Source organism: Scyliorhinus torazame, chromosome 10 (genome assembly GCF_047496885.1).
Source record: "Scyliorhinus torazame isolate Kashiwa2021f chromosome 10, sScyTor2.1, whole genome shotgun sequence".
NCBI lineage: Eukaryota > Metazoa > Chordata > Chondrichthyes > Carcharhiniformes > Scyliorhinidae > Scyliorhinus > Scyliorhinus torazame.
This window is the reverse complement of record NC_092716.1, coordinates 175,027,159-175,045,160: the sequence shown is the minus strand read 5'-3', so window position 1 is coordinate 175,045,160 and position 18,002 is coordinate 175,027,159. Positions and strand designations below refer to the sequence as shown.

General features: G+C 51.7%; 1 protein-coding gene across 3 annotated transcripts in view; it reads right to left on the bottom strand.

The window, feature by feature from the left end:
• Positions 1 to 17,655, bottom strand: part of sigirr (single immunoglobulin and toll-interleukin 1 receptor (TIR) domain) — an 83,052-nt gene extending 65,397 nt beyond the window's left edge. For all 3 annotated transcript variants that reach the window (XM_072518968.1, XM_072518969.1, XM_072518970.1), the window contains exon 1: positions 17,013 to 17,655. In XM_072518968.1, coding sequence (XP_072375069.1) covers positions 17,013 to 17,142 — 130 coding nt within the window. In that variant the 5' untranslated portion in view covers positions 17,143 to 17,655. The remainder of the gene's footprint in view (positions 1 to 17,012) is intronic.
• Between the last annotated feature and the right edge of the window lie 347 nt (positions 17,656 to 18,002).

Below are 18,002 nucleotides of genomic sequence, written 5' to 3'. Positions count from 1 at the left end.
AAGGACGGGTTGCATCTAAACTGGAGAGGCATAAATATCCTGGCCACAAGGTTTGCTAGTGTCACACAGGAGGGTTTAAACTAGTATGGCAGGGGGGTGGGTACCAGAGCAATAGGTCAGAAGGTGAAAGTATTGAGGGAGAACTAGGGAATAGGGCCAGTATGGCTCAGAGGAAGAGCAGACAGGGAGATGTTGCTGAAAACAGGAGTCTGGTAGCCTGTAGTGCATATGTTTTAATGCAAGAAGTATTACGGGTAAGGCAGATGAACTTGGAGCTTGGATTAGTACTTGGAACTATAATGTTGTTGCCATTACAGAGGCCTGGTTGAGGGAAGGACAGGATTGGCAGCTAAACGTTCCAGGATTTAGATGTTTCAGGCGGGATAGAGGGGGATGTAAAAGGGGTGGCGGAGTTGCACTACTGGTTAGGGAGAATATCACAGCTGTACTACAGGAGGACACCTCAGAAGGCAGCAAGGCTATATGGGTAGAGATAAGGAATAAGAAAGGTGCAGTCACAATGTTGGGGGTTTACTACAGGCCACCCAACAGCCAGCGGGAGATAGAGGAGCAGATAGATAGACAGATTTTGGAAACAAATAAAAACAACAGGGTTGTTGTGATGGGAGACTTCAACTTCCCCAATATTGACTGGGACTCACTTAATGCTAGGGGCTTAGATGGGGCAGAGTTTATAAGGAGCATCCAGGAGAGCTTCATAAAACAATATGTAGATAGTCCAACGAGGGAAGGGGCTGTACTGGACCTGGTATTGGGGAATGAACCCGGACAGGTGGTAGAAGTTTCAGTAGGGGAGCATTTCGGTGACCACAATTCAGTAAGTTTTAAAGTGCTGGTGGACAAGGATAAGAGTGGTCCTAGGGCGAATGTGCTAAATTGGGGGAAGGCTAATTATAACAATATTAGGCGGGAACTGAAGAACCTAGATTGGGGGTGGATATTTGAGGGTAAATCAACATCTGACATGTGGGAGGCTTTCAAAGGTCAGTTGAAAGGAATTCAGGACCGGCATGTTCCTGTGCGAAAGAAGGATAAATTCGGCAAATTTCGGGAACCTTGGATAATGAGAGATATTGTAGGCCTCGTCAAAAAGAAAAAGGAGGCATTTGTCAGGGCTAGAAGCCGGTGTGGAATATAAGGAAAATAGGAAGGAACTTAAGCAAGGAGACAAGAGGGCTAGAAGGGGGTCACGAAAAGTCATTGGCAAATAGGGTTAAGGAAAATCCCAAGGCTGTCTACACGTACATAAAAAGCACAAGGGTAGCGAGGGAAAGGTTTGGCCCACTGAAGGACAGGGGTAGGAATCTATGTGTGGAGTCTGAGGAAATGGGCGAGGTACTAAATGAATACTTTGCATCAGTATTCACCAAAGAGAAGGAATTGGTGGATGTTGAGTCTGGAGAAGGGTGTGTAGATAGCCTGGGTCACATTGAGATCCAAAAAGACGAGGTGTTGGGCGTCTTGAAAAATATTAAGGTAGATAAGTCCCCAGGGCCTGATGGGATCTACCCCAGAATACTGAAGGAGGCTAGAGAGGAAATTGCTGAGGCCTTGACAGAAATCTTTGGATCCTCACCGTCTTCAGGTGATGTCCCGGAGGACTGGAGAATAGCCAATGTTGTTCCTTTGTTTAAGAAGGGTAGCAAGGATAGTCCAGGGAACTACAGGCCGGTGAGCCTTACGTCAGTGGTAGGGAAATTACTGGAGAGAATTCTTCGAGACAGGATCTACTCTGCAAATGGACATATTAGCGAGAGGCAGCATGGTTTTGTGAAGGGGAGGTTGTGTCTCACGAACTTGAGGTCACAAAGATGATTGATGAAGGTAGGGCAGTGTGTTGTCTATATGGACTTCAGTAAGGCCTTTGACAAGGTTCCTCATGGCAGATTGGTACAAAACGTGAAGTCACACGGGATCAAGGGTGAGCTAGCAAGATGGATACAGAACTGGCTAGGTCATAGAAGGCAGAGAGCGGCAATAGAAGGGTGCTTTTCTAATTGGAGGGCTGTGACCAGTGGTGTTCCACAGGGATCAGTGCTGGGACCTTTGCTCTTTGTAGTATATATAAATGATTTGGAGGAAAATGTAACTGGTCTGATTAGTAAGTTTGCAGACGACACGAAGGTTGGTGGAATTGCGGTAAGCGATGAGGACTGTCAGGGGATACAGCAGGATTTAGATCGTTTGGAGACTTGGGCGGAGAGATGTCAGATGGAGTTTAATCCGGACAAATGTGAGGTAATGCATTTTGGAAGGTCTAATGCAGGTAAGGAATATACAGTGAATGGTAGAGCCCCCAAGTGTATTGAAAGTCAGAGAGACCTAGGTGTACAGGTCCACAGGTCACTGAAAGGGGCAACACAGGTGGAGAAGGTAGTCAAGAAGGCATACGGCATGCTTGCCTTCATTGGCCAGGGCATTGAGTACCAGAATTGGCAAGTCATGTTGCAGTTGTATAGAACCTTAGTTAGGCCACAGACACATTTACCTGGATGTTGCTTGGTATGGAGGGCATTAGCTGTGAGGAGCTGTTGAATAAACTCGGTTTGTTCTCACTGGAACGATTAAGGTTGAGGGGTGACCTGATAGAGGTCTACAAAATTATGAGGGGCATAGACAGAGTGGATAGTCAGAAGCTTTTTCCCACGTTAGAGGGGTCAATTATTAGGGGGCATAGGTTTAAGGTGCGAGGGGCAAGGTTTAGAGGAGATGTACGAGGCAAGTTTTTTTTATACAGAGGGTAGTGGGTGCCTGGAACTCGCTGCCGGAGGAGGTGGTGGAAGCAGGGACGATAGTGACATTTAAGGGGCATCTTGACAAATACATGAATCGGATGGGAATAGAGGGATACAGACCCAGGAAGTGTAGAAGATTTTCGTTCAGACGGGCAGCATGGTCGGCACAGGCTTGAAGGGCCTGTTCCTGTGCTGTACTTTTCCTTGTTCTTTGTTCAATGGATCCTTTCACCCTGCTCCAGTATACTCCCTCCTCCTGATCTATCGGTTTGTGACCTGTGCATTGAGAACTATCTGCTTTCCTAATTTCTCTGTTCCTCTCACCCAGTTTAACCTGTCTCCCTCTGAACTTGCTGCACTTCTTTCTCTCAAGTCCAGCCCCCCCACCCCCACCCCCGGCCGAGACACCACAAAATACTCACTCTTGTCTAGTTTTAGTTTGAACCCAGAGAAAGATCTAAACACTCGAAGCAGCTCCAATATTCCCCCTATCGCCACACTCGGTTCCGACACGTATAACAGCAAGTCATCGGCATACAAGGACACCTTGGGCGCGATTCTCCGCTCCCGCGCCGAAGTGGCCACGCCGTCGTGAACGCCGTCGAGGTTCACGACGGCGCGAAACGGCCCCGATCCCGACCGATTCAGGGCCCGAAAATGGGCTAGGATCGGGGCCGCAAGAACCTCGGGGGGCGGGGGGGGGGGGGCGTCGCGGAAGCCGCGTCATCACCGCGCGATGCCTGAATGACGTGGCGCTGCGTCATAAATGGCGCGATCCGCGCACAGAGGACCCGGAGGAGAAGAGAGAGAAAGAGATGGCTGAGCCCCGACAAGCCGCACCGAGGTTCCGGGACACGGACCTGGATACCCTGCTGTATGAGGTCGAGCAGAGAAGGGACACCCTCTGCCCAAGACATGGGCATCGCCAGCCATCCAGCGCGGTGAGGCGCGGTTGGCGTGAGGTTTGCACCGCTGTCAGTGCTGTGGGGCAGAGCCCCCGGACAGGGAGCAGTGTCGTAAGAAGCTGCACGACCTCACTCGGGCTGCGAGGGTAAGTGCCATGAGGGTGCCCCCAGACCCCCCCCCCCCCCCCCCCCCCCCAGCACGAGGGGGGGGGGGGGGAATGGGGTGGTGGGGGGTCAGGGGGGCGTTGGGGCATCAGGGGTGGTTTATGTTCCCCAGGGCCAGCCGCCGGAAGTCCAGGGACGTCTCGGCAAAGAGACAGCGGAACAGCACCAACCACAAGTGCACCCAGGGACGCACGCCAGAGCTTGGCAGTCATTCGGACAGGAGGGGAAACCTCTCAGTATGGGACGCAGGACCGTGACGCTCACACCACCGAGAGAGACAATAGTGAGGGGCACAGGGCAGACATTGAAGATGACTCGCACGTCACGGCCACACACTCGGTGGAATCGCCTGGAGGTCAGCACGACATGGCCGGCATGGAGCTTGCGCCGGGCCATGAGTGGGAGGAGAACAGACCAGAATTCCTAATGGATGATGACCTTGAGCTTGCAGCGCTGCTGTCTCCCACACCATACACCATCGCAGAGACACTCACCTCGGTTGGGCATATAAGTGATGAGGCTCCCGGGTCACGATCTGGTGCGCACCCCACAGCCGAGCCGGTACAGCACGTGGAGGTTGGAGCAGCCGAGGGGCTGGACGGTCGGAGGGCAGCCCAGGCCCAGCAAACAGCTGCCACCCAGATGGTTCCCGGGTTCCTGGATGTACTTGACCCACCCAGACAACCAATGCATGTGGACACCCAGGGACTGAATAGCGGGATGAGGGCCATCTTCCAGGACCGGCACACGCAGTTGGAGGAGTCCATCCGCGTTCAGGAGCAGGGAGTGGTGCCGCTCATCGCAGCCACCCAGGCTGACACCGCACAGGTGGCGTCCACGGTGGAGGCAATGGGTGAAAGGGTTTCGGCCCTGGGTCAGGTTCTGCAAGGCGTTGGGCTTAACGTGCACGTGTCATCATGGCCCAGGAGAGGGCTGTCCTCTCACAGGTAGCCATGCGCCAGAGCCAACACGACATTGCCACCGCTCTCCAGGCCCTGGCCGAGTCTCACCATGCCATGGCCCTGTCCCAGCAAGCGATGGCACAGTCCCAGCAGTCAGTCGCGGAGAGCATAGACCGCCTGGCCCACGTGATGGATGGCGTGATGCAGTCACAGGTTGAGATCGCACAGTCCTTGGCAGGTTCCGTCTCGGAGAACATTCGGACCGTGGTCGATCCCACTGCAGGCCTCCAGGAGTGGCAGCGCCAGGTGCCGGTGTTGCGACGGGGCATGTCTCCGATCGCATCTCCATCCCACAGTGAGGCCCGGGGGCCACCGGGCTCCCCGAGGGAGGAGGTGGTTCTGGGGCCCGTCCCAGTAGCTCCATCAAGGGACATCCCGGAACACTCGGCCTCCCCCCGTTCCGTCCCTGGCACATCTGGTGGGCAGCGGGCAGGTCAGGGTGGCACAACGCCATCCAGCACGCTCGCCGAGCAGCCTGGCCCATCGAAGCCGGGCCGCCCCAGGAAACGCGTGCCGAAGGGGAGCCATGTCGAAGGGCGTGATTCTCAGCAGTCCGCCTCCACTCCTGCTGTACCATCTGGGAACACACCTAGACGTAGTGGTAAGGCAAAGAAGTTAGGCACGTAAGAAGTTGGCACGGGTGCAGGGCACAGTTTAGTTGTAGGGGGTAGGGCACCTATGTTAATCACACAGATAAACTCACTGTTGAATTTGACTTGTAAGACTCTGTGCTATGTCCGGTGCCAGGGGGCTCGTGAGGGTGCCGATTGGCTTAGTGGTATATGAGCGGTTCAAGGTCTGTTCCGGATGTGCTGACCGCTTCTCCCCTGCCTCCCATAATCGTACACCGTTGGCCTCGGCACACCGACGCCAGCCACCCCACACGGGCATGTGGTGAAATATCCATCACCAAGGCTCTGACCACCGGAGTGCATGGTTCACCTATAGCCATGAGTCAGACCTCGGCTGGCGAATCGGAGCACACAGCTCATCGCAGAGCGGGCTGTCATCATTCAGCATGGCACTGATCACACCCGCTTACCCAATCATCACTGTTGTGCAATCCCGTAGCGCTGCAATGGTAAGGTGATGTGGAATTGGTGCCGTGAACGCGGTGCGTGTGGGGTGGGGGGGGGGGGGGGGGGGGGGTGGGGGTGCTGTGTGTTGCCCGTGTGCAGGAGTGACGGTGCAGTGTTCAGCGAATCCCACCCCCACAGTGCGTGAACTGTACGGCCACCAACTCGTCGCGTGCCCGCTGTCCGCGGCGGTGCCGTCGTGCAGCCTCCTGGACGTAACCAGCACCCGGGCCGTGTCTGTGTCCTGCGCCCCTCCCCTCACCCTGATGCGCCCCATCATCCTCCTCCTCCGCATCCTCCTCTTCCCCATCCCCCTCGTTCGCGTTAGCTCCGTTGCCGTCGGGTCCTCTTTCTGACTCCTCCACCAGGTCATAGAACATAGAACATAGAACAATACAGCGCAGTACAGGCCCTTCGGCCCACGATGTTGCACCGAAACAAAAGCCATCCAACCTACACTATGCCATTATCATCCATATGTTTATCCAATAAACTTTTAAATGCCCTCAATGTTGGCGACTTCACCACTGTAGCAGGTAGGGCATTCCACGGCCTCACTACTCTTTGCGTAAAGAACCTACCTCTGACCTCTGTCCTATATCTATTACCCCTCAGTTTAAAGTTATGTCCCCTCGTGCCAGCCATATCCATCCGCGGGAGAAGGCTCTCACTGTCCACCCTATCCAACCCCCTGATCATTTTGTATGCCTCTATTAAGTCTCCTCTTAACCTTCTTCTCTCCAACGAAAACAACCTCAAGTCCATCAGCCTTTCCTCATAAGATTTTCCCTCCATACCAGGCAACATCCTGGTAAATCTCCTCTGCACCCGCTCCAAAGCCTCCACGTCCTTCCTATAATGCGGTGACCAGAACTGTACGCAATACTCCAAATGCGGCCGTACCAGAGTTCTGTACAGCTGCAACATGACCTCCCGACTCCGGAACTCAATCCCTCTACCAATAAAGGCCAACACTCCATAGGCCTTCTTCACAACCCTATCAACCTGGGTGGCAACTTTCAGGGATCTATGTACATGGACACCTAGATCCCTCTGCTCATCCACACTTTCAAGAACTTTACCATTAGCCAAATATTCCGCATTCCTGTTATTCCTTCCAAAGTGAATCACCTCACACTTCTCTACATTAAACTCCATTTGCCACCTCTCGGCCCAGCTCTGCAGCTTATCTATATCCCTCTGTAATCTGCTACATCCTTCCACACTATCGACAACACCACCGACTTTAGTATCGTCTGCAAATTTACTCACCCACCCTTCTGCGCCTTCCTCTAGGTCATTGATAAAAATGACAAACAGCAACGGCCCCAGAACAGATCCTTGTGGTACTCCACTTGTGACTGTACTCCATTCTGAACATTTCCCATCAACCACCACCCTCTGTCTTCTTTCAGCTAGCCAATTTCTGATCCACATCTCTAAATCATCCTCAATCCCCAGCCTCCGTATTTTTTGCAATAGCCTACCGTGGGGAACCTTATCAAACGCTTTGCTGAAATCCATATACACCACATCAACTGCTCTACCCTCGTCTACCTGTTCAGTCACCTTCTCAAAGAACTCGATAAGGTTTGTGAGGCATGACCTCCCCTTCACAAAGCCATGCTGACTATCCCTGATCATATTATTCCTATCTAGATGATTATAAATCTTGTCTCTTATAATCCCCTCCAAGACTTTACCCACTACAGACGTGAGGCTCACCGGCCTATAGTTGCCGGGGTTGTCTCTGCTCCCCTTTTTGAACAAAGGGACCACATTTGCTGTCCTCCAGTCCTCTGGCACTATTCCTGTAGCCAATGATGACATAAAAATCAAAGCCAAAGGTCCAGCAATCTCTTCCCTGGCCTCCCATAGAATCCTAGGATAAATCCCATCAGGTCCCGGGGACTTATCTATTTTCAGCCTGTCCAGAATTGCCAACACCTCTTCCCTACGTACCTCAATGCCATCTATTCTATTAGCCTGGGGCTCAGCATTCTCCTCCACAACATTATCTTTTTCCTGAGTGAATACTGACGAAAAATATTCATTTAGTATCTCGCCTATCTCTTCAGACTCCACACACAATTTCCCATCCCTGTCCTTGACCATCTCCCCTCTGCATGGCTATGTTGTGCATCGCACAGCAGACCACAACTATGCGACCGACCCTGTCGGGCCGGTACTGCAGGGCCCCTCCGGAGCGGTCCAGCCATCTGAATCGCATCTTCAGCAGGCCGAAGCTCCGCTCCACCACACCTCTGGTTGCTGCATGGGCCTCGTTGTATAGGCTCTCCGCGTCGGTCTGAGGCCTCCGTATTGGCATCATCAGCCATGACCTCTACGGATAGCCCTTGTCGCCCAGCAACCAGCCCCTCAGCCGGAGGGGGCATCCATCGAACATTGCGGAGATGAACGACTGTGCCAGAATGTAGGCATCATGCACACTCCCGGGGTACTTTGCACACATGTGCATGATCTTCATGTGGGGGTCGCACACCACCCGAATGTTCATGGTGTATGCGCCCTTTCTGTTCATGAACACTTCCCTGTTGTCTGCAGGCTGGCGCATGGGGACGTGCACACCATCGATGACACCCTGGACCATCGGTATCCTGGCCACCTTGGCGAATCCACGTGCCCGTGCTTCCTGCTGTGCTCGGTCCTCGGGAAATGTTATGTACCTGTCCACGATGGCGTACAAGGCGTCGGTGACGGCCCTGATGCACCTGTGGACCGATGCCTGTGATATCCCGGAGAGGTCCCCGCTCGGCGCATGGAAGGAACCGGTTGCATAAAAGTTTTGGGCCACCGTCACCTTGACAGAAACTGGTATCGCGCGTCCTCCACCAGTTCCAAGTGGTGCGAGGTGCGCCACGAGGTGGCATATATATGCGACCGTCTCCCTGTTGAACCGTAGTCTCCTCCTGCATGTGATGTCCGGTAGGGCCTCCAACGACATTCTGTCACGGTACACCCTCGGCCTTGCGGGACGCCTGTGGCGCAATGGCACCACGATCAGTGGATCCTCCTGCTCCTCCTCCTGCTACCCCCCCCCCCCCCCCCCAAGTACTTCCTCTGCATTCGTCGCCGCCAGGGGGTCAATGTTCCCCTCGGCATCCCCCTGTACATTCGGGTCCCGAGCGCCTACGGCCTGCGCGGCGATGACGGGCCACTCCGCGGACATCCCCTCTGCTGCACCGGCAACCGCTGCATCTGCAGCCATTGTGGGCTGTCTGACTCTACGCTGCCGGATGGCAAACTCCAGAGCTGCGGCTCCAACCACGGCAGTGAACATTGCTGTCTGGTTGGCATACATGGTGACCTGCAGGAGGGTGGTGGGGGGCAGAGAAACGACATGTTACACGGAGGTTCTTCCACACCTCGCCAGCCGGGTTGCATAGGATACCTGTGTGCCCCGGTGGGATGGTCGCGCTGCAGATACGCAGCCAGCCTAACACCTGATCACTGTCAGCGTCCAACGGTCAGTTCACACCATACTCCTCCCCAGTGTGCCAGTCGCCTGTGCCCATCAGCCACACGACAACCTGCGGCCGTGTCCTCGACACCGTCCTGCCATATCAGGGCGGCTGACATGTTGCATCCGCGGATGGACGATACCATCCACACTCTCCCTCACCCCCTCTCCCACCTGCACACTCTCCCTCACCCCCTCTCCCACCTGCACACTCTCCCTCACCTCCCCTCCCACCTGCACACTCTCCCTCATTCCCCCTCCCACCTGCACACTCTCCCTCACCCCCCCTCCCACCTGCACACTCTCCCTCATCCCCCCCTCCCACCTGCACACTCTCCCTCACCCCCCCTCCCACCTGCACACTCTCCCTCACCCCCCTCCCACCTGCACACTCTCCCTCACCCCCCCTCCCACCTGCACACTCTCCCTCACCCCCCCTCTCACCTGCACACTCTCCCTCACCCCCCCCCACCTGCACACTCGCCCTCACCCCCCTCCCACCTGCACACTCTCCCTCACACCCCCTCCCACCTGCACACTCTCCCTCAGCCCCCCTCCCACCTGCACACTCTCCCTCAGCCCCCCTCCCACCTGCACACTCTCCCTCACCCTCCCTCCCACCTGCACACTCCCCCTCAGCCCCCCTCCCACCTGCACACTCTCCCTCATCCCCCCCGTTGGCCGCAGCCTTCTCGGGGAAGCCGACCCGGTCTCCAGGAGCTGCGGGACAATCCGCTCACCTCCTCACTGGTCAGCGTCAGCCAGCACGATTGGCTGACGACTTTAAATAGCAGGTGTGAACAGCGACGGCGTGAACTGGGTTCACGCCGTCGGTACTTCAGCCCATCTAGCCGAGAATAGATGGGGTGCCGGAGAATCGCCATTTTGGGTGTCTCGGACGCCTTCTCGGTGTCCAATGCCACAACCACCTCGGTTTCCTTCCCCTCTGCCGGTGCCATAACGACGTTCAATACCCTTCTAATGTTCGAAAAGAGCTGCCTCCCTCTCACGAACCCCGTCTGATCTTCACCTATCACCTTCGGGTGGCACTCCTACAGCCTACCCGCCAGGACCTTCGCCAAAACTTTTGCGTCCACATTCAGAAGTGATATAGGCCTATATGACCCACACTCCGTCGGATCCTTATCATTTTTTTAGCAGCAGGGAAATCGATGCCTGCCCAAAGGTTTGTGGCAACACCCCATTTCCTATCGCCTCTTCAAACATCCCCACCATCAGGGCTGCCAGCTTATCCTTGAATTTTTTATAATATTCCACCGGAAACCCATCCGGCCCTGCCACCTTCCCCGACTGTATCCTTCCAATTGCATCCTTTATCTCCTGCTCCACTATCGCTCCTTCTAATGTAGCCCTGTCCCCCTCCCCTAACCTCGGGTACTCCAACCCATCTAGAAATTCCTGCATCTCCCGGTCTCCCCCAGGTGGCTCTGATCTGTACAACCTATCATAAAATTCCTCAAAAACCAAAAACCTTGTTAATTAGATCCGGAGTCACCACCAACTTACCTGCCCTATCCCTCACCTGAACAATTTTCCTTCCTGCTGCCTCTCTCCGGAGCTGACCTGCTAACATACGCCTTATCTCCATGTTTGTAAACTGCACCCCTTGCTCGTCTCAGTTGGCGCACCGCCTACCTGGTAGACAGTCTGTCGAAGCTCGCCTGTAGTTCCTTCCTCTTTTCCAACTTCGCTGGGTCCCCATCTTCTGCATAACTCCTATCTATCTCCAGCATCTCATCTGTTACCTTCTGCCACTCTAACCTCTCCTATTTGTCCACCCTGGCCTTAAACAAAATAACCTCACCTCTCACTACCGCCTTTAGAGCCTCCCAGACAACTGCCTTCGACACCTCACCCGTCCAGTTGAAACCTACATATTCCTTAATTACCGTTTCAATTTTGTCTCAGAACACTTGGTCCCCCAAATGTCGCACATCTAATTTCCACCTCAGACTCGGCGCTACCCCCTTCTCCAGTACCATATCCACCCAATGCGGAGCATGATCTGACACTGCAATTGCCGAGTATTCCGACTCCTTAACCCCAGCCAGCAAAGCCTTCCCCACCACAAAAAAAAAATCGATCCGCGAGTATACCTAATGGACTGGTGAGGAAAACGAGTACTCCCGTTCCCTCATGTGCAGAAACCTCCAAGGGTCCACCCCTCCATTTCCACCATTAGCCCAGCCAACGCCTTCGCCCCCCTGACGGGATCAGCGAGCACGGCCGTGACCTGTCCAACCTTGGCTCCTGCACCAAGTTCCAGTCCCCCCCCCCACACTATCAGTTTGTGTGTCCCCAAGTCGAGGATGGCCCCAAACACCTTCTTTGTGAATCCCACATCGTCCCAATTGGGGCCGTATACACTTAACAGCGCCACTAACCTCCCCTCCAGCACCCCTGTCACAATCACACATCTACCTCCTTGATCTGCCACCACCTTCTCCATCTGGAAGCGTACTTTTTTGCTGACCATTACCGCTACCCCTCGAGCCCTTCCGTCAAATCCAGAGTGAAACACCGGACTAACTTTTAAAATCTCACCTGGTCCTTCACCCTCAAGTGAGTCTCCTGCAGCATTGCTTCATCGGCTTTCAAACTTTTAAGATGCGCAAGCAACCTTGACCTCTTGACCGGACCTCCTAACCCCCTCACCTTCCACATGACTATCCTAATGGGGGTCTCTCACCACCCCCCCTCCCTTCTTATCCACCATCATACGACCAGGCCCTGCCCCATGAGCCTGACCCACCCTTATCCATTATTAACATTGAACACCTTCCCCCCCCTCCCAAGAACCCCCCCTACATTTCCTCTCGAAAAAACATCTCCCAGCATCAACCCCCCCCCCCCCCCCCCCCGCAGCCCATCGAAACCTGCTAACCAGGCTCCAATGTCCGCAGCCCTCCTCTCACCTCACCTCCGTTCACTAGCCGACTTTAGTTAGCTAGTACGGGTGGCTCCCCCGGCCAAGGTATACTGTCCCCTCCCACCCAGTCCCAGAGAAAGAAAAAACAAAAACAATGCAATCCATACAATTCACTAAAATAAGATATAACCGTCGCAACACAGAATGCCAATCAACCCAACCAATAACTTGAACTCTGTAACAATGTGAAGAGAAGTAAATTACAATACACGTCAATAAAAAGAAAGTTATAGCATTTATACATTTTCCAGCTCCACAATCACAGTCCACAGTCTCTCTTCCAGCTCTGCTCCTCACGTCTGTCCCAAGCCTTCTGCCCTCACGAACGCCTCAGCCGCCTCCGCTGTCTCGAACTAAAAGTCTTTGGCATCATACGTCACCCTCAGCTTCGCCGGGTATACCATACCAAATTGCACCCCCTTTTTGTACAGTGCCGCCTTCACTTGCTGCTCGTCTTTTTGCCAACTCCACCGTCAAGTCCTGGTAGATCCCAACTCCAGCACCATCCCACTGCACCTTGCGCTTCTGCTTTGCCCAGCTTAACACCTTCTCTTTCATGTAGTACTTATGGAAGCAGATAATTACTGCTCTTGGCAGCTCATTCACTTCGGGCTTCGGCCTTAATGACTGATGAGCTCGGTCCAGCTCGTACCGGGAGGGATTCTCACCCTCCCCATCAACTCCGCCAACTTCTTAGCGAAGTACTCCGTTGGCCTTGGGCCCTCTGTCCCTTCGGGCAAGCCCACAATTCTCAGATTGTGCCACCTCGAGCTGTTCTCCAAGTCCTCGAGCTTTGCTCGGAGTCCTTTGTTGACCTCCACCACCCTCCGCAGCTCGTCCCCCATCGAGGTGAACTGGTTGCTGTGCTGCGACAGGGCTTCCTCCACTTCCTTCATCTTCTCGCCCTGCTCTCTCACCTCGGCCGATGTCTTTACCACAGCTACCCTCACCAGGGCGATTGCCTCCTCCACCAATGACTTCAATGCGACCGCCATCTCCTTCCTCAAAGCCTCCATGTGCCTCGCAAACTGCTTTACCAGCTCCACCGCCATCACTTCGGTCATCTTCTCCACCGTAAATAGTGCAGCCCCACCATGCGGTCCGGCATCCGCCATCTTGTCAGCACTTTTACTGGTCCTCTCATTCAACGGCGAGCCCGCATTTCCTCCCTTCTTCAACGCGGCTTTTCGTATCCTTTAGCAGCTTATTATTTTTCCTCTTTTTTCCACCCTTCTTTCCTTCTTCAATCTTTTTAAAAAAAAAAAAATTCTTCCTTTAAAAAAAAAGAAAAAAAACTTACACCAAGTTTCTTTAAAACTTCTTTTTCGTTTTCCTCCAGAATTCCCCTGGGACCAGACTACAGTCTTCTTACAACATTCTAGGTGGGAGCCACCCCATGTGGGACATCTCACCTACATCGCGCCCTCGCTTCGGGCCTGCCGCCTCGACCTCCGTTTGGCTCTGCCCCCCACTGCTCTGACCTCCGCGCACGCTGGGCCCGACACCTCAGCACCAGCCGCCCGACACCCACGCCGGGTGCACCTTGTTTTCATACCACTTGACACATCTCATGTGAGTATATTCTTTTTACCTCCACCTCCTTTCTCCCCATGTTTGCATGGGTCTCACCCCCACAACCCAGAAAGATGTGCAGGCTCGGTGGATTGGCCACGCTAAACTGCCCCTTAATTGGTAAAAGTAATTGTTCCTCTAATTTAAAACAAAATCTCCACCTCCGAGCCACCTACTAACCTATTTCAGAAGATTACCTAATACAATTGCTCATAAAATCTCCACCAACTGGTCCTAATCATTTCTCCAAACGTTGAAAAGATTGCAGAGATGAATCATTTAGAAGTCGCGGTCTTTCAAAACCTTTGCTGAAAATTGGTCAAAAATAAATTTGGGGCATGTTTCAGAAAAAAAGGTTATTTACACAAAACTGATGAGCATGTGGAATAATTTACCAGGCGCGATGATTAGAGACGTTCAAAATACAAGTGGATGTTTAATTGGAAGAGTTAGGCTACTAAGGGATTTCATGTCATCATATTTTATATTTACACTGATCCCTCAAATAGCTCTCCAGAGAATGAGTCAGCCTCATGACAGGCATATTTTTTTAATCAAAAGTTGACAGGGGACCAAAGTGACAAGCAACTGCTACACGTCACAGGTTATGAAAGTCTGCAAAACTGTAGTGGTTTATAGGTGCAAAATGTTCCGTGCAAGTCATTCAACCATGTTGAAAACAAATGTTCATAATAGAGCTGCCTGGGAGAAGGGAGAACAATCACAGGCAAAAGAAGCATTCAGCTTATTGGTGAAAGGGTTAACATCTGAGCCATTTGGAGTCTGTACACAGGTACTTTGTACCTTTCCATTACCTGGATCCAAACAGGATAAATTTAACCGAGCAGCAGGTGTTGTGTAAACACCACTATCTGCTAGTATCTGACTCACCCTCACATGACATAGCTCAGCATTTTAATCTCCTCTCTCACTGCTCATGTAACATGCTTCACAGACTCTTTGGGCCCAAAATAGACAAGATTCCCAGAGTTGACAGATGGAGCTGGGCAAAGCAAAACTATTGAAGGTGTGGCATGGGCGAACTGCCCAAGGGCATGTTGGTGAATCGGAGGGCAAATCATGATTTGCAAGTTCCTGAACAGCTGTGCCCTTGCCAAGCGGGTCTGTTGTCTGGTTCCCCATCAGCAAGTTTCCCCTGGGCCAGCAGAACAAACTACTTGCACACAACCTCATACAGGCCCATTATCAAGAGCGATTCTGAACATTTTAAAAAAGAACGAAATGGAGGCACAGTGGTTAGCACTGTTGTCTCATAGCTCCAGGGTCCCGGCATCAATTCTGAACTCGGGTGACTGTCTGTGTGGAGTTTGCACTTTCTCCGCGTGTCTGCGTGCGTTTTTTCCGGGTGCTCCAGTTTCCTCCCACAGTCCAAAGATGTGCAGGTTAGGTAGATTGGCTCTGCTAAATTGCTCCTTAGTGTCCAAAAAGGTCAGGTGGGGTTACTGGTTGGGTGTGGGCTTAAATAGGATGTTCGTTCCAAGGGATGGTGCAGACTTGATGGACCGAATGGCCTCCTTCTGCACTATAAATTCTATGATTCTATGAATTTCAGAAAATACAGTATATACTAACTGAAGCAATTAGACAACTAAAATACAAGCTGACTAGCATCAGCACATTCCCCCAAAACCCTCAAGTCCTCCCTACTCCTCCCAATTTGACTGGCAACATTATTTGGTCATATTTTGTGATCCAATTCACTCAAACTAGGTGTCTGATCCTGTGCTGGATAAGCATACAACAGCTGCTAACAGATGTTAACATTTGCAACCAGACCAGTTATGTACTAAAAACCTCCCACCTTTATTTTTTCAATTTACTCTGCTCTTTTGAAGGTGACAAATCTTTTTTTTTTTTTTTTTTTTTATAAATGTTTTTATGAAGGCATTTATAATTTTAATAGTTTTCAGGAAAAAAAACAAAGTGTTCACACATCTAACCAACAACCAAACCCAGCCAACATGGCTTACACACACAATGCCCCAATCCCAATTTCCCACTAACCATTTCCTACCTTATCCAACCCCCCGTGCCCACCCGCACACCTATCTTCCACCCCTTCAAAGAACCCGCTCATCAGGGCCACAGTCATGTGCGCCCTGTGGGCCACCTTAAATTGCATCAAGCTAAGCCTGGCACATGACGAGGACGCATTGACTCGCCTCAGGGCATCTTCCCACAACACAGCCTCCAACACCCTACCCAGCTCTTCCTCACACTTTTGCTTCACTTTCCCTATTGGGTCTCCCCCCAGTCCATGAGCTCTTTATAGATTTCCGATATCTTCCCCACCCCCACTCCTGTTTTCAACACTAAAGATGATCTTGCTGGAATATGGTTCCACAAACTCTAATAGCCTTCCAGTACTTTATCTATATAATCATGCGTTGTGTATGAGGCTAGGCAATGAGTGTTGCAAAGATATTCAACACCAGAACCATCTGGACAACATGTCTCTGCCCAGCATCACAGTGGAGTTTGCTCTTGGCGTTGCAGAAAAGAATATATGCATTCGCTCCTCAAAAAGGTAATCAATTTGGGGAAAGTCTTTGTAACATTATTGACAGTTCCTGAATACTTTCTGATGACCCAAAATTGTTGTAGTAATCTACATTTAGGATGGAAGTCCACATACCTAAAGTGTTACTCTCTATTCCCAAGACTTATCTTTATCATACTTTAAACTGTGCTCACATGCAAAGAACTGTAATTCTTCCTTTAAATTGAATTCAAATACATCCAAAAATTGAGCCTGAACAGTAACTAATTATGTGAATTTAAGTAAATTAACTTACATCTCTCCTCCTTTATATCAATTATAATATCACCTAACTTCAACTCATCTCTTATTCTGACTTGTCATTCATTTTCTTTAGTGTTTTGGGATTCCCCCCCCCCCACATTAAACACATTATAAGAATTTATAGGAAGTTATTTATTTGAAAAATTCTGATTTGTACACTTTCTACTTTGGATTAAGATGTCCAACAGTTGCTTTTACTTCTACTGAGTTTGCATTCTCCTGAAAATCTGCACCAGATACAAGTTATATTGACTCTAAAGTTACAGACACTAGCAGTAGATTGATGAGGCCTACTTTATAACTGATACCTGGTGATCTTACCTGGTTTTGAGATGTCATTTTTCTTCTGATCGTTTGCGCCTGCAGTTCCAGCTCTGCTAATCAGCACACAGAGAGTCAGGACTGAGCAGGAACTTCGAATCCAGGCAAATTCCTTGTTCTCCCACATCATATCGGTGTGCCCTTTTAAGTTGGTTACTCTCCTTTTTCCCTTCCCAATTATGTGTCACAGGCCAAACTACAAATTTAGATCCAGGTGTATAAGAAAATTATGAGGCACAAACTCACTGCAATGTTCGCGTGTATTCCTAGGCTTCCAAAATATGAAACTCTGTTTGTTGTCCAGGTGTCAGATAATGGAATACAGATTACAAGCTCATATTGGACCCAGGTGTGCCGCCAGGTGACTCCAGGTTATCTGCCAGTGTATAAACTGCATATATATGCCTTCCAGCTACATCGAAGCCCAAATTTCAAATAACGCCGCGACACACCAGAATTAGCAGTTCAAGAGGACAAGTACCTGCCGCAAATCGAAGAGTTAAATTGCAGCCAATACTTCCTGCATTCGTTATAATTATCTGAATCCGAGCCCTGTTTTAAAAAAATGTGTATTTTCTCTGGGAATCCATCAGCAAGAATTAATTATTGCACCTTGCTCCTCCGGCTCGAGCCGACTGCAGCAGGTGCGTTGACACACCAGCGCTCTGCATGATGGGATTGTAGTCTTGGCGGCCGCGCCTCTGAGCCTGAACCGAAGAGCACGGGCAGGGAGGACTGCAAATCCCGACATGCGCCATCCACTGGCGACACCGCTCAGGATACGGCAGCAGAGCGGCCAGCTGAGAAGGGGGAGGGGCTAAAATGGAAGAGTGGCACCGGGGTGGCAGTGCTGGGGAGCAAGCTCTGCAAGAAAGGGAGAGGAATCACTGGAGAAGGGCAGGAACTATGGGAAAGGCACCAGAAGGGCAAAATCATACCCTAGAATCCCTACAGTACAGAAGGAGGCCATTTGGCCCATCGAGTCTGCAC